A 22,029-nucleotide genomic window follows, 5' to 3' on the forward strand; every position below is an offset into this window, starting at 1 on the left:
TCCGGTCTGCTCCAGATAACTGGGACCGTCAGACGGCGTCCTGGCTGATGTTGCGTAACAGTACAGCGTCAGTACAGTGGCGCGCCACTGACAGCTCTTTGAGACGCCATGCTCCAGCCAGGACACTCAGCACCTGTTAACATTCAGCTGTGTGGAAAGGACTGGTGTCTATGCTGTTTTAACCTACCTAGTACCTCCTGAATGCTTCTCATCAGCCAACTGCTAGTACAGATAGTTTGATTGATACAGATGATTTAAATGCTGTATTGACTTTGGTCTTCCTTTTTTAAGCTGTGATATGTATGGTTTTTAGGATGGAACAAGTTCTGGCATGTTTCAGATTAATCATATCTAGCCTCTTATATCAGACTGACCTCCTTATTTGTGCTGTGTAGGTCTCTATCATAGTGTACTTTACTTCTTCAAGGCATCAGGCCTTTGTAAATATTTTAATCACCAGACATTATGCTCCATGCAGTGACCTACCTTATCAAGGTTCTCAATGTTATCCATCACTAAACCATCACGGATCATTCCTTTTAGTTAAGCACTGTTCAGAGTATGATCAGAAATTCTTATGTCGCTGCTATCAACAATTAATATAACTGTCTATTTGAATCAATAAACTCTTTGAAAATTGTAGAAAAAAATACCTTTCATTTGTTATGTATTTGCAATGTGAGAAGATTGGTGGTTAAGCGAATAGTTAGGCCTATCCGTGTGTGCGTGCATGTGCGTGCGTGCGTGTGTGCGTGTACTCTTGTTTGCCATGACCCATCTACTTTCTGAACAGCCCTGGGAATCGCTCCAACTGGCTTTATTAACACTGGGTCCTCAGCACACAGCCCGTGACCCTGAGAGCAGAGGCGGCCTGGGAACACTACAGCGAGGGGGCCACAGTGGGGGTGGGCTCAAGAGGGAGGAGAGAAGGGGCCTTTCTAACAAACGGGATGAGAAGAGGCAGGAAAGCTGTCGCAATTTTGTTGAAGTGGTGTGGGCGTATTCCTGCTAGTCGGAACAAATAGTTGTCGTCTTCACTGAGGCCTGTCGGAAGCAGGTGACATCCTCAGCTACAAAGGTAATCTGATGGCCATGTGACCAGATCTTCAGTTCTACATCCTATGTTTTGCACCATCTGGACCTACCTATATATCTCCTGTTAAGAGTTAAATTATGTTACACGGTCAATGTAATGTGTAATGTGTTACATTGCCATTGGTAGTTTGGGGAAAAGTTACACGGTCAGCGTACATTGCCATTGGTAGTTTGGGGAAAAGTTAGATAGTAGCAATAGATAAACACTACAGACAGTGTTGCAAGGGTGGCGTGGCTCGTAGACTGGAACATCGAAATGTTTCGTTGTAGTTTACTAGCTGAACGGCAGAATAAAACTACCATACGGTAATGCAAAAGATGCTGCAGAGCATGCTGGTGTGGTGGCGCAATGTTCTGCATTCTGGGACTTCACTAAGATAGCAAGCAAATATTCGGGCTGCTAAACGAATCCCGGTGTATCATACTTATAGGCAGATGTCGCCATGTTTCCATCGTATAATTGAGTTTGAGGAAAAAAAGAGTACTTGGCTATGTATCCCGTCATATTTTATTATGGAGCAAGTGGTTCCATAGTGTAGCGGTTATCACGTCTGCTTTACACGCAGAAGGTCCTGGGTTCGAGCCCCAGTGGAACCATGGTGTTTTTTGGTTCAGAATGATCTGATACAAGTAATGTATCTGTATCTGGGCTACCACTACTCCCGATCGTAACTACACAATAATGTATAAGGTACTGATTTTGCCAGATTACATCATCAATCTTTTGTCTCCCACTGCTGTCGTCTTTACTCGCGTCTTATTGAATAAAAACTGTCCGCTAGTTACCTAAGATCATTTGTTTGTATTTTGTCAACGTAGGTTAACATGGTGAGAGAGTGCCGGTGTCGGTTAACACGGTTTCACCTTGTACGAAACAGTAGAGCCCATCAAAAGTGGAGATGCCGGGGATTGAACCCGGGGCCTCATACATGCGAAGCATGCGCTCTACCACTGAGCTACATCCCCACGTGGTATGCTACAGTCGTCAATAAAGCTTTATAAACAATTAAACAATGGCTGTAAAAAAAAACTTATTTGAAATGTGTTCGGAATTGTGTTTGCCGTCCAGTGAGAAAGTTTCGTTCGGAAACTTTTTTTTACAGGTCCCTTTAGGGCTCCGTACATCAGAATCAGATTTGGTCTATTCGCCGTGTAGGTGTAGACGGGTGGCGAATTTGTTGTAACACCCCCCATCACAGTTATTTCTGGTTATCTACAGTATGTATTTTGGTGTTTGAAACCTGAAAGAAAGCTACATACATAAGCTACATACATGTTTGTTTGTTTGCTGGCGGAGGGTACATTTTGAATAGGTTATTTCAGCCACTAGGTGGCGATGTCATAAGCCAGGTAGTTGCGCAGTGCATCTTGGTCTCTCACTTGGGAAAATCCAGGGGTATACCGTGTGAAATAAATAGCTAAATATTGTATAACTGGTTAAAAACATGCATGAACAAAGGTTCAAATGATACCTGTTCATCTATTAACTGGATGATATGTTGTATTTGAGATTTACTTTGGATGGATGTCTATGGATTCATGTGTACTGTAGCGGCTAACGCCAGTGTTTCCATGTGTTAGCCAGACAGTGACAAGTTTATGAAGTTGTGCGGTCCCTGGTGAAACCCGTTGTTCAGAGTCTGTATTCTGGGAAATGTAAGTGTTTTTTTTTTGTCAAACTGTACATTTAAGAGTCAGACAGATATTATTGTTACTGTATATTTATATTGTTTTTTTTTGTGTTTTATGTCAGTGTCCTCCCGATGCACCCTCGATAAAAGGGGCGGATCAAGAATACTTCCGGGTGTTTTCGGCATTCTTGGTGATTCTTTGGATTGGAACTGGACTTGGCAAAGACATGACGTAAAACGAGTTTGCAAGAACACAAGAACGGAGAAAAACATGGATTGGTAAACAGCAATTGTGTCCTGTGTGGGTGTAAGTTCAGCAGGCTACGTAGGTTTAAACAAGCAAGGAATGTACACGGCAGGAAGGTGCAAAAAATAAACATACCGGTCTGAAATAAAAAATAACCTGGCTAATTCTAAGAACTAAATATTCTAAAAAATTAATAGTTAGCTGATAGCTTGCTCTTTGTAAAATTCTGCAGATTTACGTCACGTGAAATGTGACCCTGCCCCCTTTACCTCTGTTCGGACTTAAGTTCGGAATGGTTAAGATTTTTTGTTCGGAATATGTCTTCATCTTACACAGAAAGGTATTTCGCAATGCTTTCAGGCCTCATACTTCTTAGTATAATTGTGGTAGTGATGACGTAAGCTGCGATGGCCGAGTGGTTAAGGCGTTGGACTTGAAATCCAATGGGGTCTCCCCGCGCAGGTTCGAACCCTGCTCGCAGCGATTGGATTCATTTTTAATTTTGGGTATTCGAATTGGAGGCAAATCAGTGTATACGGAATCAACATTTATTAAGTCTGCATCTGCATTGTTTCCACCTCAAAAGAGAACCTTCTTAAGAGAACCTAGTTGTAGCAGGCATACACTTAAATAATGGGTTCATGTGAACACAACTGTCCATACTCTTGCTTTACTGCTGTGGACAAATAGGATTGCTGATTATCATCTGTATATTGATATTGATATAATATAGAGAATGACGAGGACTGTGATTAAACAAGTCAATGTGCAATATTCCGACTGTGTGAGTCTGTGGCATGACAGCCATCTTCTGACTGGCCTTCATCTCAGAAACACAATGTCACCCTCTCCCAGCAACATGCATCATTCTCTCCTCCCTATCTTAGTCTCCCTCCATCTGTGTCCCTAAGATTCTCTCTCCTTTCATTCTTTCCTTCTCTCCTCTCTCTCTCGCCTTCTGCCTCTTTCCTGACAGGGATGTATTACCATGCCAGTTCAGTCCATATGGCCTATTTTCTCTCTAACCACATCTCTCTGGCCGCCTAGCTGTCTATCCACTTCTCTCTGTCTACCTCCCTCTCTCCATCTCTCCTCTGTTTCCACCTGCCTCTCAAGGGAGGAAAAGGGAGAGAAAGACAGACGGACATAGTTATGTAAAAACCTTGCAGGAAGAGCTAGGATAAACCTTGATAGCTGGATCTTCTCTGCAGGATATACATCTGTTCATATCAAAAACACGTGGTCTCTAAATAATTACTGACCCAAGGCCAGAAATAGATAAAAAATAGTCTAGCAGTAATGATAGTAACATTTTGACAGCAGTGTGGGCTTTGTCAGGATGGGTGTTTCAGAGTCAGTGAAGAGATGTAGAGCCACAGAGAGACAACACCCACCCTCCCTCCCTTCCTCTCTCACTCACTCACTATCGCTCGCTCGCACTCTCTCACCTCAGTCTAGAGGGTGTGCACTGAAGTGAGAGGGAAAGACTAGGCAGGTGTAAACCTTGCAGAAAGGCAGAGAGAGAGAGAGAGAGATTGTAAGTGTAAATAAAAGAGAACGGGGGGAGGGAGAGAGAGGCAAAAAGCGAGGGCATGGTAAAATAAAAGCCTAAAGGGCTGACCGAGAGGAAGGTATATATAGATAGATGAGGAGATAGAAGAAGAGGGAGCGCTGAAGAGGCAGAAGAGCGAGAAAGAGAGAGAGAGAGAGGGAGAAAGAGAGAGGGAGCTGGAGAGACCGTTTAAGAGGTGCACTGGCAGGGCTGAGGGCGATCCCAGACAGAATCAGACCGAGAGACAAAGAAGAGAAGAAAACAGGGACGTGGACACCATGCTGAGGAGGAAGAGGAGCGTTTCGTTCGGGGGGTTTGGATGGTAAGTGTGTGTGTGTGTGTGTCAGTGGTTACTGCGCCCGCACTAACAGTTTGTATTTGCATGTGGGTTGTGGTGAGTTTTTCTATCCAGGAGGACATTGATGTGGGGACTGAAATGTGTTCCTTGTTTTGCTCGTGTGAGAGCGTGCTTTTGGATTGGGTGAATGCTCTCCCAGCTTAGGAGGGTTGTGCCACACGCACAACCCTCCTGAGCTGGGAGAGGTGGCCATGTGCAGGACAGATCCCCCACATGACTAACTCAGGAACCTAGGTGTATTCAGGTAGAAGGTAGAGCACAGACAGGGTTATACTTTTTTCCTAACCATACAGTTATCTTTGTATTAGTTTGTAAAACCCTAACATACCCTACCCTGCCGCACCTTACTCTAACCTAACATACCCCCTACCTTCCCCAACCCTAAACCAACCCTACCCCTACCCTAACCCTGCCCCAACCCTGCCCTGCATGTACGTATGTTATAGAACCTCAACTAACATTCATATTCTACACAGAATCTCTCCATGAATCTCTCTCCATGATCCCCCCCCCCCCTCTCTCTCTGAGCTGTAAGTCACTGAATCGCAGATCTGTCAGGTCTAAAATGTGCCTTGAATACACAAGTCTGTGTGTGTGAGAGAGAGAGAGAGATTGTAAGTCAATCATTCACTTTCTCATACTGAGGTTTTTGTATCCTCCTCCCTTCCATCTCCACTAGAACACCCAGTATAGAGGTAATGGAGAGACATCATCTAACGATGCAGGAGGAGACTATAGGGGAGATGGAAGCAGAGACGCATATTAGCATTTTCCCTCCCCCTTCTCCTCCCAGGTAGCTGAGCCTTTCATGTCTTTCTTTTCCTTCCTGCTCTCATCATCCCCTCAATCAGAACATCCTCACCTTTCCACCTTTGTGTGAGTCTGCCTTTATTCTGCGGGTGAAGCTGTGTGTGACTAACTGTGTGTGTGTGTGTGTGTCTGTGTGTGTGTGGTGCACGTGTGTGTGGGAGAGAGAGAGCCACACAGCTTGAGTTGAGTAAAGCCCTAGGTTGAGCGGCACTAAATGCTTTATTTATGACCAGTGGGAATAGATGTTTCCCAGGCTCATCATATGAGGCTTTTAACGTTTACTGCTCCTTCCACCTCTCTCCCTCCTTCCACCTCTCTCCCTCCTTCCACCTCTCTCCCTCCTTCCACCTCTCTCCCTCCTTCCACCTCTCTCCCTCCTTCCACCTCTCTCCCTCCTTCCACCTCTCTCCCTCCTTCTCCATCTCTCCCTCCTTCTCCATCTCTCCCTCCTTCTCCATCTCTCCTTCTCTTTGCTCCTCTACATCTCTCTCCCCTGAAAACACCCCCCCCCCCCCTGCATCTGTTCCTCTCTCTGCACCTCTCTCCCTCTTTACTGTGATCCCCTCCTTTCTGCGTCTGCATGATTGTGATTAGCTTTCTAACACGTCACATATCCTGGCTGGTAGGGGCCCCCCAGTCCCCCTCCCATGTCAAAGGTTCTGGTCTGTGGTGCCCATCCGCCCCTCTCCCCACGAAATAGCTGTGAAAATAGAACACTCACAAACAGTTACACCTGTGATGGAAAATGATTGTTCACTCCAGGTTACTTATAGTGTAGAAAATGTTTTGTTTTGTGTGTCTGTGTGTGTGAAACCAGTTTATTCTTAACAGACAAGCAAATGGAAAATATGCAGAAGCATGTACCACTGAGTTACTGATCAAAATCTTTGTTAACTGTGTGTGTGCGTGTGCGCGCGCGTGTGTGTGTCTGTGTGTATGCGCGCATGTGTGTAGGTGGGTGAGCGTGTGTGTGAGTGTGTGAGAAAGACCAAACGGGGGCTGTGTGGTTGAGCTTCTCTGGGAGGAGTGGTGACACAGGAAGGGTGTGTGTGTGTATCTGTGTGAGAGAGAGAGAGAGAGAGAGAGAGAGAGAGAGAGAGAGAGAGAGAGAGAGAGAGAGAGAGAGAGAGAGAGAAAGAGTTATAAAGAGAGAGAGAGAATCATAAAGAGAAAAAAGCTCAAGTCTATAGAACCTGTACTGATGTGAAACGCTCACAACAGCAGAGCTATGAAGAAAGCCCTGGTCACACCATGTACTTGGCGGAGCCATAGAGACCCTGATGAAAAGGAGAGGCGTGTGCGTGGCCATCGCCCTTCCTGCGTCAGCACACACTTTATAACACCCTCAAGAGACAGACAGGAGGACAGTTAGGAGCGATGTGACACATAAAGCAGGAGATTAACAGTTTCATTCCTTCCAAACCATGGAGATGAACTTTGTGTGTGTGTGTGTCGATGATGAAGTGTTTGCTGGAGTGCGCGTGTGTCTTATGCGTGCATGCGTATCTCTTACTGATGTGTGTGTGTGTGTCTGTGTGTTGAGAAGACTAAGTCATGAAGACTGAAGTGATGTCTCCCCCTGTAGTCGTCGATGGGTCTGTGTTGTAAACATGTCTCTGTCTCTCTCTGCAGGATTGACAAGAGCACTGTCAGTGCCCTCAGAGCACGGTGAGTTTGAACTTCGAACACAATCCCACAGTAAGGAAACCTGGACTGTCAGGGTGTCCGCTAGCAAACCCTATGGATAGCAGCCTATCACTGTCCAGAAAATGAGCAGTATGTGTGTGTGTGTGTGTGGGGTGTGTGTATGTGCTTTATTTGTCTGAAACCTTTGTGACAGTGACAGTGTGTGAGGTTCCTTTGGGGTAGGTGACTTCTCCCTCTCTCACTGTGGGCGTAATGAGCCATGGTATTTTAATCTCTGTCTGACCCCCCCTTGTAACGTCCGAAGCCCCCAGCCCTACTGTCTCTGCTTGTCACTCAACACCCCCCCCCCCCCCCCCACACACACACACACACACACACCCTGTCCTCCAAGAAACATCCACAGCCTGTCACTCACTTGATTAGACTCGTCAGACACAAGTTTGTCCATGAACAGAAAGGTTTGATGACGGTTGTGTTTTTCTGCTTGGTGTGGCAGCGAGCCTGTGGGTTTGCACTCTCATTCCAGGGTTGTGTTCTTGAAGCAGTTTGCCTGTGATGATGGAGGGCGTAGTGTGTTCCCCTGGGACCAGGCATGAGTGGCACCCGGAGCAGGCTGTGTGAGGCCCAGGTGCTCCTCTTACTAAACTGCTGAGAAGTCTAGCGTTGGAAGACAGGTTGTTTTTAGTTGTTGTTATTTTTTGTGTATCAGTGTTTGTCTGTGTGTGTGTGTGTGTGTGTGTGTGTGTGTGTGTGTGTGTGTGTGTGTGTGTGTGAGAGTGTGTGACCAGCTTTGGGGTCAGTTCTATTTTAACTGAATGGTTCTGCGATTTCTCCATGGGGGGGAATTGAATTCCTTTCTCAAGGGCCTGGAAATGGGATTGATTGAGATGTTGAGACACGTTGTACATTGTGTGGGCGAGGCAAGGCCACGGGCCATGCCAACTAGAATGAGGATCATTAATTGTGCATGTTCACATAGCATGTTTGTTTACGCCAGTTTACATGTGAATAACCATGTCATTGAGCACAGTGTATGTGACAAAGAGAGAGAGGGTTTGTGTGTGCTTTGTACCATTACAGATTTTCGGTTCAATCCATTTGTGTATCAGAAATTATTTATGCTGATTTTAATGTTTGTATGTTTTATGAATGTGTACTTACTGTCCAGTTTACCCAGTAAATAGTCATTACCATATTTAGAGCCCAGTCACACAGTCCTAGCCCCATCTCTCTCTTTCTCTCTCTCTCTCTCTCTCTCTCTCTCTCTCTCTCTCTCTCTCTCTCTCTCTCTCTCTCTCTCTCTCTCTCTCACTCTCTCTCTCTCTCTCTCTCTCTCTCTCTACCCTCCCCCTCTCCCTGTGCCCCTATTAACTCTCATTCCTGGTCTCACTCTCTCTCTTGCTCCCCCTCTCTCCTGCTCCTCTCTCTCCTGCTCCTCTCTTTCCTCTTCTTGCTCGCTATTTCACACTACAGAGCGCTACGCCCTTTCTTCCCCCCTGCCCTAAAGCAAGGATTACTGTGGTTTAATCAAGGACCAGACTGTGTGTGACAGAGAGAGAGAGAGAAAGAGAGAGAAAGAGAGAGAGAGAGAGAGAGAGAGAGAGAGAGAGAGAGAGAGAGAGAAAGAGAGAGCGAGTCAGTGTGTTAGGGTTAGTGTCTGTTTCATTCTTCTCTCATCTATGTAAGAGCTTGCTACTGAATTACCAGCGGTTAAATTGCCTCCATGCCTCACAACCAATGGTAAGTCTTGTCTCCTTAAGTATGCGTGTGTATGTGTGGCTGTGCGTTTGTACGTGTGTGTGGAGGGGTGGGGGGTGGTCTTGATGTTTTTAGCAGGGTTTTGACATTTTTAGTGAGCAGTAAATAGAGACACAGGGACGCAGTCCACATTAAATATAAAGAAACAGATTTGTCATCTAATTATCGTCAGTGTCATCAGATTGTTCTGTTGTGGTAGTGTCCGCTGATGACCGGCTCGGTTTGAGCTGTGCTTCTGTTTCTTCAAGGAATGGGAGATGTCTTCTTTGTTTCATATCCAGCGTGTTGCCAGCGTGCAACCGTGGAAAAGCTGCTCTTGTCTTGTGTGTTTTAAGCCTGTTACGTGTCAGCGATGCCTTAAGCAAATGAGTGATGTGCACAGGTCCTGAATGTGCGTACTGTGCGGTCCTGTGTGTGTACGGTATGTGTGTGCGTTGATGGGGGAGTGTGTCTTGTGGTGGTAGTGGGGAGTCTTTGCTTTGCTGAACGCAGCCCTGGCTGAGACGAGGCTGTGCGACTGGCACTAACATCCCTGAGTGGAGATCAGAGATGGGGAGGGGGAGGAGAGTGAAGGGCAAGAGGGAAGTCAGAGAGTTGAAGAATGGAACGGAAATGAAAGCAGAAGAGACAAGAGGTGGAGTAAAAAGGAGAGGAGGAGGGGAGGAGAGAGGAGGAGAGAGGAGGAGAGGAGGAGAGAAAATGCAGAACGTAAACCCCGAGCAGCCCGGTGATAAGTTGCCCTGTGTTGTTGTGAAGCGCTGTGAGACCAGCTGACCAGTCAGCTTTGGGGCACAGCCATGCGTGAAACTGGTCCCTGTTAACAAAGAGCCTGAGCTGCAGGAGACCCAGGACATGGCTGCCTCAGCTCTCAGGCCCTGCCAGGAGAGCCTCCCTCCAGCCCTCCAGCCCTCCATCCCTCCAGCCCTCCAGCCCTCCATCCCTCCAGCCCTCCAGCCCTCCAGCCCTCCAGCCCTCCATCCCTCCAGCCCTCCAGCCCTCCATCCCTCCAGCCCTCCAGCCCTCCATCCCTCCAGCCCTCCATCCCTCATTCTGAGTCTGTCTCCACAGATAGCCACCAAACAAAAGGAGGCCTGCAAATTTCTGCTGCTCCCAAATGGTGACTGTATTGTCTCTGTGAGGACTGTTGGTCTGACTCCGTGGTTTATTCCCCTCCACAGGGAAAGCTTTTTCCTGGCAGCCAAGTTTGCGGCCTATCCTGGACGGGTGACAGATAGCGCCCGTCTTTTTCAGGGAGTCAACATGAGCCGTTCTCCTCCACGAGTTAAGTCTGTGAGGACGGCGTGTCCGTGACAAAGGTAGAATAGCTGGAAGAGTGTGTGGAGGTTTCAGTGCTGTGCAGGACCCCAGGTGGCTGTGACTGGTGTGAGTCCCTGCTCTTCAATGTTTCAGCAGCTTGTGTAACGAGGCCAGTCTTCGTGGCCAACCAGGAGCATCCCTGAACAGCGGGGGCGTCTTCAGTTCTGTCGGAGCCTCACGGAAAGATCTTACGCTTCGCCCGGTCTACGATGGCTAATCGGTAGCACCCGGAATGCCATCTGGCTCATTGACCAATGAGCCTCATGAAGAGCCTCAACAACATAATGTCATTCAAAGGTCAAACAGGATTCCTGGAACTGGCCTGGCAATATGAGGTCAGTGTTGTTTCTCTGCAGCACAGCATGCAGGTACAGCTTTTCACCAACAGAGGGAGTCCCGAGATCAGAGTAAGTAGTACAGGACGGAAACGCCTCACGAGCACCTGTTAGAAGCTCCCTAGAACTGGGGTAGACTAATGCGTTTGTCCTTGGGAAGCACCTGCAAGGCCTGTGAGATGAGAGGAGGCAAATCTGTTGCTCTATTGTGCTGCTGGGTCGACGCTTGTTACAAGATGACAACTTGGCTAATTTCATCACTGTTGTTTACCGAAAGCAGCGTTGAATAGTGCACCTGGACTCTCAGGCACAAACGCCCACACACGGGGGGCACACACACACACACAAACATACACACACGGGGGGCACACACACACACAAACATACACACACGGGGGGCACACACACACACAAACATACACACACGGGGGGCACACACACACACAAACATACACACACGGGGGGCACACACACACACAAACATACACACACGGGGGGCACACACACACACAAACATACACACAAGTACCAAGGCACACACGTCGACGGAGGCACAAATATACTTACACCCACGCACACACATGCAGAGACACACACAGACAACACTTACAAATACACACACATTCACCAACACACGTACACACACACAAACAAACACACCCGCACACTCCCTGTGGAGCCCGTCTGTTCAGACTGACCTTCTCCTCACAATGGGGGTCTGAGAGTCGCCTCGTGTATGGCCCTTCCATGCTGCTGTCCATCTCTTCTCTCTCCCTCACCATTTCTCTCGCTTTTTCGTCTCTGGTCCCTGAATGTCCCGTTCTGGCACTTATGTGTCTGGCAAAGTGTCTGGTCTCAGTTGTGACCAGTTCACCAGCAGAGAGGGTGGCCGTGTCTCTTTTTTCCCCCCCTCTCCTCTTGTCTTCTCTCTTCCTCTCCTCGCTCCCGCTCTCTTTCTGCAGCACCGTTGCATGTTCTTTTTCTGTGTGTGAATCCTTTCTTATGACCAGACAGATTCTCTAACTCATGCACCCAGGTATATCTTGTACTCTGTACCTGTGTAAGTGTGCATCTGCCCCCTCTCTCTCTCTCTCTCTCTCTCTCTCTCTCTCTCTCTCTCTCTCTCTCTCTCTCTCTCTCTCTCTGTCTCTCTGTCTCTCTGTCTCTCTCTCTCTCTTTCACGATTAATGAAGATGCCATTATCAGCTGAAATGAATTTGAGGAGTTAATTCGGATGCTGACATTTCCATTGAACAGAGATAGATAGCACTACCCACAGGCTACACCTATCATGAGGTTTGTGACAACGTGAGTGTGTGTGTGTATGTGTGTATGTGTGCTACCTTCTGAATATATTTCAGCCACGTCTTTGCCAAGGAGAGACAAGTGATAATCCGACAGAAAGGTCAGGAAATAGCCCTGGAGCATATTAGTATGTGTGTGTTTATGTGTGTGAGAGAGAGGGAGAGAGAGAGAGAGAGAGAGAGAGAGAGAGAGAGAGAGGGAGAGAGAGAGAGAGCGAGAGAGAGAGACAAAGAGAGAGAGAGGGAGAGAGATAGAGAGACAGGGAGAGAGAGAGAGAGCGAGAGAGAGAGGGAGAGAGATAGAGAGACAGGGAGAGAAAGAGAGACAAAGAGAGAAAGAGAGACATACACAGAGGAGGAGACACACACACAGACACAGCGGGGCAGAATGGGTCAGTGTAGACTGTAGTGTTGGCTGAGACTATAATGAAGTCAAAACATCACCTCATTATCCTCATCTACCTCCAGCCAGCCAAGCAAGTAGAGCTGGGACTAACATGTCTTAGCCACACACATGTATGCACGCAGCCACCCACGCGTGCCCACACACACACACACATAGTGTGTGTCTAACATACTCTGTGTCTCATGTTCCGTGTCTGTGTTATCTAAAATAGACTGATAGTCACACTGTCAAGCCCGTGCTTTTCAATCTAGCCATCTCTTTTCTTCTTATCCAACATCTCTTTCCACAGTTTGGCAGACGCACCTCTCTTTAGTTAATCCCCAAACCAATCACTTCACTCTGCCACAGTGATCCAATCTAATCCATATTCACTCTCAGATTAAAACCAACAGATTATCGCTACTGTTTATGTGTGCGTCTCTGTTTGTGTGAGTGAGAGAGTCAGTCAGGCTGTGAGTCCTCTGTCTAGTAGACACAGACAACACCATGCCTTGGGTGCAGTTTCATTTCTACTCAGAAATACTATCTGCCTTTTGGCAAACACACTTCATGTTACCACCCTGAACTGAACATAAACTTGTGGTCTACTATACTAACGACAAGTGAAGCTATCTTAACCAGTGTACATGTTCACCTGATGTAAGAAGCAGATCATAGAACATTGGAGACCAGGGATAGAGAACGAACAGAGGATGGTCCGGTGGTAGTAGTAGAGAAAGAGAGATACATACATACATACATACATACAGTACTGTGGAGAGACGCTAAGGGAAGCAGGGGGGAGGGAAGGAGAACTGAAGATAATTAGAATTGGCAGAATGCGTATGTGTGTCATTGTTCAGATGGGTACCAAGAGAGAGAGAGGGGGGGCGAGGTAGGAAGGTAGACACAAGTGTGGAGGGAGAGCGCGTGTTCATTAGTGTGCATTTAAGCTCAGACAGGTGGAGAGTAGGAGGACTGAGCAGCGTTACCCAGAGGCAGGGGTAGAGAGCGTGTGAAAGACGGAAGGACAAGAGGCTGTTGCAGACAGGTAAAGGAGGGGCAGGGAGGAGGGGCTGGGAGGTAGAGCGTGGCCAGACCTGCGGACCTGTTGGCTGTGTCTGCTCTGTTGGCTGTGTATGCTCAGTTTCTACTGCAGTAGTACTCCAGGTTCTGCTTCTGAAGGGATCACCAGGGGTATGAGTCCGGACCATCTGTCCTTCTCTATGGCTGCGGTAACAAGTGCCAACAGAACCTTTGGACGGTGACTGTGTTTCAAACAATAACAGAGCCACCTTGCTCGATGTGGTAAAGGGGGCTAACCGGAACCTTCCGGTTGTAACGGGAGCTGATGTCGGAGCCAGGCAGCTCCCGGGTGGGGTCCAAACGAGCGGGGGTCCGGGCCGCGGTGGCGCTGATTGGACTCCTCTATCGCTCCAGACAACAGAGAGAGAGGGAGACGGAGAGAGAGAGGGAGAGGGAGGACGCGTGGTGGGTAACATGATGTTTTATTGAGAGGCGTCTGGGAGATGAGAGACAGTGTGACTGTGTCAGGTTGTGTGTTTGTTTGAGTGACTTGGGTATAAAGCAGCTTGCTTTGTTTTGTAAGATGCTTTAAGTATAGGTTTTGAGGTTGTATGTTGCCTGAGTGCATCTCTGTGTTTGTCTGCGATCTGAAATAACCCACTGCACTTTTGAATGGCAGAGAAATATGGCATCATTGATTTGCAGGAGAGTTCGAGGCTACCTTGCAATTTCAAGATGCATGAAATTCAACTGGAATGCAGCCCCGAGAGCTGTCATTGATAAGATAGTGTGAGGGTTTCGTGAAAGACATCCGAGCTTGTAACATCTCTGGGTGTGAAAGCATGTGTGTGTGAGAGAGACTGTATGTGTGTCGGTGTGTGTGTGTGTCCCTCTGTAATATATGATGTGTCGTGGTCCCTTTAATAATAATAAGTCCAGTGATGAATCTATGGCGGCTATTTACAGAGGGCTTATGAGGGATTGGGGGGGTATTTTTAGAGAATGTCTCATTTTTCTCTTTCTCTCTGTCTGTCTCTCATTCTATGTCTCTGTCGCTCTTATTCTCTATCTCTCTCTTTCTCTCTCCCTCTCTCTCGCTCTCTCTCTCTCTCTCTTTCTAAGTGACTGATGAAGATGATGTGTCTAGTCATTAGAGCGGGAGGGAAAGGGGAAGGAGGAAGGAGCTGTAGAGTGCAGGTGTGTCGCAGGTGGTAAGAGTCATGGTGTTGTTGTTTCAGCAAACAGGAGATGCTGACCATCTCCAACGTTCCACTGGCAGACTGCCCCCCATCCCCTCCCCGCACGGCTCCCCCCACCATCAAGGTAAGACACACACACACACTGGCACACACAGTAACAAGGATCCACTAGACACATTTTTAGCATGCATATACTGAACTAAAATAAGAAGCAACTGGAAACTTTTTCCACATCTTTTCTACTTTTCTCTCACTGGATCTCTCTTCTTTTTCACTTCCCAGACGGCCCATTTCTTTGACATGATGGAGAAGATGGAGGTAAGGATGGTTGACATCTCTTGCATGGCCACCCAGGCTTATACACGAGGGCCTAATCATATCTGAACTGAACCAGAACACACTTGCAGTTATAATATTGATCTCCTAAAATATGATTTTATGCTAAGGTTGTCTAAGGTATGCTAAGACCTGCTATCCCTGCAAATCCATTGAGGTTCCCTCTTTCCCAGCAATGAAGATTTTAGAGTTTGCTCATGAGCTTTCACTGTAATAGCTGTATAAACTGTCCTTTGTTACAAGAAAAAGTCAGACAACTTCCAGTGCATTTCTCCCTTATCTTCAACCCCAAACCTCTAATCCTTGACCCTTGAGCTCCATACGTCCTACTCCTGCCTAAACCCTGACTCACGACCATTGACCCTGATCTCCGACTCTCCCCCCCTGGATCCTCTACCCTGTAGCAGGTGCCAGAAGCTGCAGAGACCAGGACAGGGCCTCAGAGACTAAAGGTCTGGACAGCATGCACGCCCACGTGTCTCTGCATCAGTCCACCATCGTCTTATAACCACAGAACTGTGCCCTCCTCCCAGCTCATCAGCTTAATGTCCCTGTGTTTGGCTCATTGTCTGGTTCCTTCATCTGTGATCGAATCCATTGAGTGTCACCATGGGGGGGGGGGGTGACAGAGGGGACCCACACAGCGCATGTCCATGAGCTCAAACCCCACTGTGAGGTCACCTTTGTGTCAGCATCACTTGAGAGATCTCTGGCCCAGCTGGACCTAATCCGCCTCTCTCTTTTCCAGGATGACTACATCCCCTACCCAAGGATAGAGGAGGTATCTGTGTCTTTACCACGAATCACACGCACACAAATACAGACAGGTATGTTACAGTCGATGACGGTTCGGTTCTATTTTGGTTCTGGTCAGGTGTTGGAGAGGGGAGGCCCGTACCCCCAGGTCATCCTGCCGGAGTTTGGGGGCTACTGGATCGAGGACCCTGAGGCCCCCACCCCCCCACCCCTGTCCCTGGAGATAAGCCTCTGTGAGAGAGACGAGGGAGGGGAAGGGGAGGACACCCCCCCGGCGGCTTATGGGTACCGCCTGGAGAGCAACGAGGCCGCCCGCGCCTACAGGAAGCACTTCCTCGGCAAGGTCAGAGCCGTCATAGAAAGAAAAAAAAACAGTCCAACGCAAACTCAGTGGTTTGATCAATGAAGAATCCTCCTCTGTGACAGTTCAGCATCGACACATAAAGTTAAAGACGTGCCAGTAACGGTTGTCGCATCTCACTCCCGGTGTTGCAGGAACATTTGAATTTCTACTGCATGGCCAGTAGTCATGGCAACCTCATTCTGTCACTGAGGCATGAAGAGGTGAAGGATCAGGAGTGCCTGCATGTCATTGTGAGGTACGCGCACCTGAGCACTCTCTGACAACTCTCCCGATCATCCCAGTGAACTCGAGCCCCGCAGTCTGTCTGCCTCGCCTCACTCTCTCCACCTCTCCGTCTCCACCTCTTGTCCAGGTCCAGGGTGAAGACTGTGTACGACAGAATATCCCTCACAGACCTCCCAGAGCTGCCTAGTGTGCCCCAGCTGGCCAAGGTGGGCAATTACTGTTCTGCCAAAATACAATAGGCCAAAGTCTGACTGTATTCTGTGTATCTGCCATTTACTTTGTTTGTCCTGTTGCTGTGCGTGTGGGGTTGTGTCTGGTTGTGTGTGGTTGTGCGTGGTTGTGTGTGGTTGTATGCTGATGTGCATCACTGTTTCCCAGCTGCTCTGTGACGATGCTGTTGGGCTGCGTTTCAGTCCAGTGCTGTACCCTAAGGTGAGCCCTCTCTCTCTCACTCTCTCTCTCACACACACTTCTACTAAATACTGCTAACACTTAGAACACACAAATAACATATAAACATGACTCTTCTCACTATCTCACAGATAATTGTACTGTGTGTGTGTGTGTGTGTGTGTGTGTCAGGCCTCCCAGCTGATTGTGAGTTATGACGAGCATGAAGTGAACGACACCTACAAGTTTGGGGTCATCTACCAGAAGTTAGGTCAGGTGAGTGGGTGTCATTCAATCTGTGCTGTGGTGTTGGTGTTTGGCTGCCTTGTCCTCCAGCCATCAGTCAGTCTCTCTCTCTCTCTGTCTGTCTGTCCGTCCATGGCAGGTGTCGGAGGAGGAGTTGTTTGGGAACACGGAAGAGACGCCAGCCTTCGCAGAGTTTCTGAGTGTGCTGGGAGACATGGTGGAGCTGCAGGACTTTAAGGGGTGAGTCACGGAGTGGAAGAGGAGAGAGAGAGAGAGAGAGAGAGAGAGAGAGAGAGAGAGAGAGAGAGAGAGAGAGGGAGGGACAAGGCAGTCTGTACCTCAAAGGTACAAACAGCCAAAGATGAAGGGGGAGACAGCACTCAGAGTAATGACCTGTCCATCTGTCTGAAACCCCTCCACCTACTTCACCCCCCCCAGATTCCGTGGCGGTCTGGATGTGACGCACGGACAGACTGGTTCTCAGTCTGTGTACACCATCCACCGAGAACAAGAGATCATGTTTCACGTGTCGACGAAACTACCCTACACAGAGGGAGACACTCAACAGGTAACATTTCTGAACTCTCCAACTAACGTCTCCAGTAGCAGATACAGTAGGTAATGATGAATTATGATGAGCTGTTCTTCCCTGTCAGCTCCAGAGGAAGCGACACATAGGAAATGACATCGTAGCAGCCGTGTTCCAGGAAGAGGCCACGCCCTTTGTGCCGGACATCATCGCATCGAACTTCCTCCATGCCTTCATAGTGGTGCAGGTTGAAAACAGCTGCTCAGAAGACACCACTTACAAGGTACGTCACAAGCACACACTCCATCTAGCTCTCTCATCCTCTCTCTTTCTCTCTCTCTCTCTCTCTCATCCTCTCTCTCTCTCTTTCTCTCTCTCTCTCTCTCTCTCTCTCTCTCTCTCTCTCTCTCACACACACACACTCACACACACACACACACAGGCATAAACACACCCTAAGATGATACTCTGTATAATAATGATGACGGTGGCAGATTCACTGCAATTGAAGCGTTCAATTGAATTGTCTATCAAAAGGTGCATATTATGATTGACAGGTGTCCGTCACAGCCAGAGAGGATGTCCCTCCGTTTGGCCCGCCCCTACCCAACCCTGCAGTCTTTAAAAAGGTTAGACAACTGTCCAGAGCAGACAGCAACACTGATCATTAAGGAGCTACTTTCTGACACATTTCAGTACCAAGGGTTGTATCTGCGGTCTACCCACTGGCTGCTGTCACATCCCCCCCCTCGGTGTCTTCCCCTCTCTTCCTGCGGTGTAGAACATGACATGGGTGGACTGCCTCTAGCTGGTATTTCTCAGGGGAACGATCATGAGTTAATGAGCCTTTCCGTGTCTCGCTCCGTCTGCAGGGACCTGAGTTCAGAGAGTTCCTGCTCACCAAGCTGATCAATGCAGAGACAGCCTGCTACAAGAGTGACCGCTTTGCCAGGCTTGAGGTGCGCTTCGATGCTTCTGATTTGTACTTGGACAGCCGTGATTGCGGTCATACATACTAACAACCTACCAACTGAAATGTTTTTTCTCACGTGTATGTGAATTATATACTGTATACTGTAGTTTTTAGTGTATGCCTGTGTGTGTGTGTGTGTGTATGTATGTATGTGTGTGTGTGTGTGTGTGCGCACGCATGCTTGCCTAGGAGAGGACACGGGCTGCCCTGCTGGACGGTCTCCATGACGAGCTGCACAGACACACCCAGAGCATGCTGGGAGTGGGCGTCGGGCCTGACGATGACCGGGCAGAGAACGGCCACGCCCACGGAGGCCTGCTGGAGTCCATCAAGGTCTCTCTTCCTCTTACTCACTTCTCAGTCACTTGGTATTCATCAGTCATCATCACTCTTGCCACCAATCATGCCATTCTGCAGCGTGTTTGTTCTGCAGGAATATCCTTATTCCTTCGCCCTCTCTCTGACCCACCCTAACCCTCATCCTTCCCTCTCTTAGAGGGCAATGCGAGGGCGCAGTGTCTCCATGGAGATGATGGCGAAGGGTGGAGGGGTCCTGCCCACTAGTCTGACACACAGTAATTCTGAGGTAAGAGGAGCAGCAGGAGGACACAAGGAGACCAACGGGGTTTTGCAGCCTTGGTGGGGCAGTGTATCGACTTCCTCTCTCTCTCTCTTTCTGTCTCTCAGACGTCTAGCGTAAAGTCTCCAGTCAAGAGACGCTCTGGTCTGTTTCCCCGCCTCCTCAGTGTAGACAGCCAGACAGAGAGACATAGTCATCGCAGGTAGGACATGCACATACACACACTCTCTCACTCTCTTTCTCTCTCTTTCTCTCTCTTTCTCTCTCTCTCTCTCTCTCACACACGCACACACACATGCACACAGACACACACACTGGTGGGTTATTCTTATGCATATGCCCGTATCTTCACAGAACTGCATGAAGACATTACTTATAATGTCTTTTCACATTTAGTCTCCATAGTGACCAGAGGAGCTTTGATTGTAGCCATGTGAAGTCAGAGACGCCCTCAAACCCCAGCTCTCCAGAGGCCTGTCCCCACAAGGAAAGGTAAACATAAATTGAAAACAACTAGTATAGAAAATTATACCAGTTTAGCAATGTACAGTAAGTACTACTTATCTAAATTGTAGACAACAAAGTAGAACTGATGGCATCCATTGGTAGGTATGATGTCTTCATTGTAGGCTTAGTGTGAAGATATGGGAACTCGACAGGACTAACGCCAAATATTCTTTCTCCAGCGCCGGAGGTTTTAGCACCACAGTAGGAGAGGTAGAAATACTAGATGACTCTGACCCTGTGAGTATATCTAATTATATGTAGTAGACAATATACTTTGGAGACTCCAGTATTGGGTGTGTATAATTTACTCGCCTACTATTTACATTTTTTCAGAACACTCTGGCCCCATCACTCCTCCCTCCAATCACTGTGGAAGGTCAAAGTTCTGGAACCCCAGTCATCATGTGCCGGAGTCCCACAGGTATCTACACTCCACCTCTGCTATAAACACAGCACTCCAAAGCTGGAGGCAAGATTCTAAAATCTAGGATATTTATGGATGGATATAGAGCTAATTATACAAAATGTTCAATACTCACAAGGCTTTTTTATTTAAAAAAAAATCTTATTTTAAAGAATTTAAGAATAAGAGCTCACCTAGATCCAACTTGAAGTTTCGTTTTGACAAGCTGAGCCACTCTGCCGCGGTAAGTGGAATCTCTGAAGTTACATTACATGACATTACATTACATTTACGCATTTAGCAGACGCTTTTATCCAAAGCGACTTCCAAGAGAGAGCTTTACAAAAGAGCATAGGTCACTGATCATAACAACAAGGTAGTCCCAAACATTGCAAGCAGCCAAAACATGAAGCATACATTGTGAAACTCTAAACAACTGCCAAGGGAAGACCCATAAAGCATGCAGTTATACAAGTTACAAATTAAAACAACATGAACCCCAAAAAGTGCAAGGCTGTACCTGTAGAAGAACAATCAACAGTAAAATATTTCACAGCGAGTACAAGAGTTCAAGAGTTAACTTCGTTATAACTAACCTACAAGAGCAACAAGTCTCTCAAAAGAGTCATTGTGATGTGAAGTTCCTATATATGTTCCTATGCTGTACATAGTGTTCATGAGAAACTCACCCCTCTCTCTCTCTCTCTCTCTCTCTCTCTCTCTCTCTCTCTCTCTCTCTCTCTCTGGCTCAACAGGGACACTAGGTGGTAACAGAAATAGATGAAAGAACTTATGGATCGGTATTTAAGGCAGCCTGCTTGAACCGATAAAGAGCTGGATGACTGAATGTGGCTGGATGAACAGTCAGACAGAGGCTACAGACAGACAGGCAGAAAGAGAGACAGACAGACAGACAGACAGACAGGCAGAAAGAGAGACAGACAGACAGACAGGCAGGCAGGCAGAAAAACAGGCAGGCATGAATACATACTTACAGATAGCCTGACAGACCAACATACACTACTCACAGGAACCATAATGGAGACCCAAGCAGAGTCCTGCTCGGTGATGGTAAAAGGGGAGTGGTATACGCCCACCCAGCTCTGTGGAGACCTTAGGAGAAAAGTCCAAACCAATCACGGCATCACACTGACACAAATAACAGAATGAACATCAATAAGAGTGTGGTATTTTCTTTATGAGCCAAAAACCATTTTGGAAAAAGAGAAATGTATTCGCTTGGCATACAACTCTTTACTATTTATTGGTAAAGGATGTTTTATTGTTTGTGTTCGCAATTGTCTGAAACAATTATCCCTGCAAAAGAAGCAGAAAACTGCCTTGTGATGTCAAGTGAAATCAAAACATGCACTAAATGATGCGGTTCTGAAGATTTCCCTGTGTGATAATATTTATGATATTTATAAATGTGTCACACCGAAAATATGATCGTTGGTATTTAATGTATTTAATTGCACTGAATGCAAAGAGTCCCTATTTTCTAATCATGCACCTTCCCTATTTAAAAAGAACCTGTAACTGGTGTTTACTGTTATAAATGATCTTTGTAAAGTACAGAGTTAAACAGTATGTACAATCATTTTCACATTAAGAAATATATCATAAAAAAAAACATAATCCAAAGATCTAGATTTATCTAATGGCTGCAAACAGAACATAGTGTTGAATTATGAAAGACAAAAGACAAAGATGCCGTCCATAGGAACCACTTAAATCTTGACCATCCATCGGAAGTGAGGTCCCAGTATGTGTTGTGTGTTCCTGCCCCGGGCAAAGAAAGTATAAAACTCTTTCTTTGTGAAGGCTGATTCAATGCCTGAGTCACTCCCACTAGGTCCACATGACCAAGCTTTGTCCTATGTGTGTTTGCTCAAAACGTTCTCATGGCTTGTGTTTGGACAATTACTGTTAATAAACCGTTTAAATTCATGTAGGGCCTAATTGATTTGAAGTGTACATAAAATGTGCCAATGTATAATTTGTTGAATAAAATAATGTATTTTATGTCACAAATGTGTACGTGTAACAGGTTTTT

At 47.2% G+C, this 22,029-nt stretch overlaps 1 protein-coding gene and 3 non-coding genes across 4 annotated transcripts; 3 read left to right on the forward strand and 1 right to left on the reverse strand.

Annotated features, from left to right (window-relative positions):
* Positions 1–1,619: 1,619 nt before the first annotated feature.
* trnav-uac lies at positions 1,620–1,692 on the forward strand. The gene has a single exon. It is a non-coding gene; the product is annotated as a tRNA-Val (tRNA).
* Positions 1,693–1,989: 297 nt separating this feature from the next.
* On the reverse strand, positions 1,990–2,061 carry trnaa-cgc. Its single transcript has one exon. It is a non-coding gene; the product is annotated as a tRNA-Ala (tRNA).
* Positions 2,062–3,374: 1,313 nt separating this feature from the next.
* On the forward strand, positions 3,375–3,456 carry trnas-uga. The gene has a single exon. It is a non-coding gene; the product is annotated as a tRNA-Ser (tRNA).
* A 986-nt stretch (positions 3,457–4,442) lies between these two features.
* On the forward strand, positions 4,443–21,959 carry LOC124468313 (rap1 GTPase-activating protein 2-like). Its single transcript, XM_047020990.1, has 24 exons — positions 4,443–4,847; positions 7,326–7,361; positions 14,704–14,788; positions 14,947–14,982; positions 15,405–15,452; positions 15,749–15,781; positions 15,875–16,099; positions 16,252–16,355; positions 16,473–16,551; positions 16,724–16,777; positions 16,928–17,011; positions 17,121–17,221; positions 17,420–17,549; positions 17,638–17,793; positions 18,068–18,139; positions 18,383–18,469; positions 18,673–18,816; positions 18,980–19,069; positions 19,171–19,265; positions 19,460–19,555; positions 19,750–19,807; positions 19,904–19,991; positions 20,147–20,217; positions 20,729–21,959. The coding sequence occupies exons 1-24, from the start codon at positions 4,804–4,806 to the stop codon at positions 20,735–20,737; spliced, it is 2,025 nt and encodes a 674-aa protein (XP_046876946.1). The 5' UTR covers positions 4,443–4,803; the 3' UTR covers positions 20,738–21,959.
* The last annotated feature ends 70 nt before the right edge of the window (positions 21,960–22,029 follow it).

This window comes from Hypomesus transpacificus, chromosome 5 (assembly GCF_021917145.1).
Source record: "Hypomesus transpacificus isolate Combined female chromosome 5, fHypTra1, whole genome shotgun sequence".
In the NCBI taxonomy this organism is placed as follows: Eukaryota; Metazoa; Chordata; class Actinopteri; order Osmeriformes; family Osmeridae; genus Hypomesus; species Hypomesus transpacificus.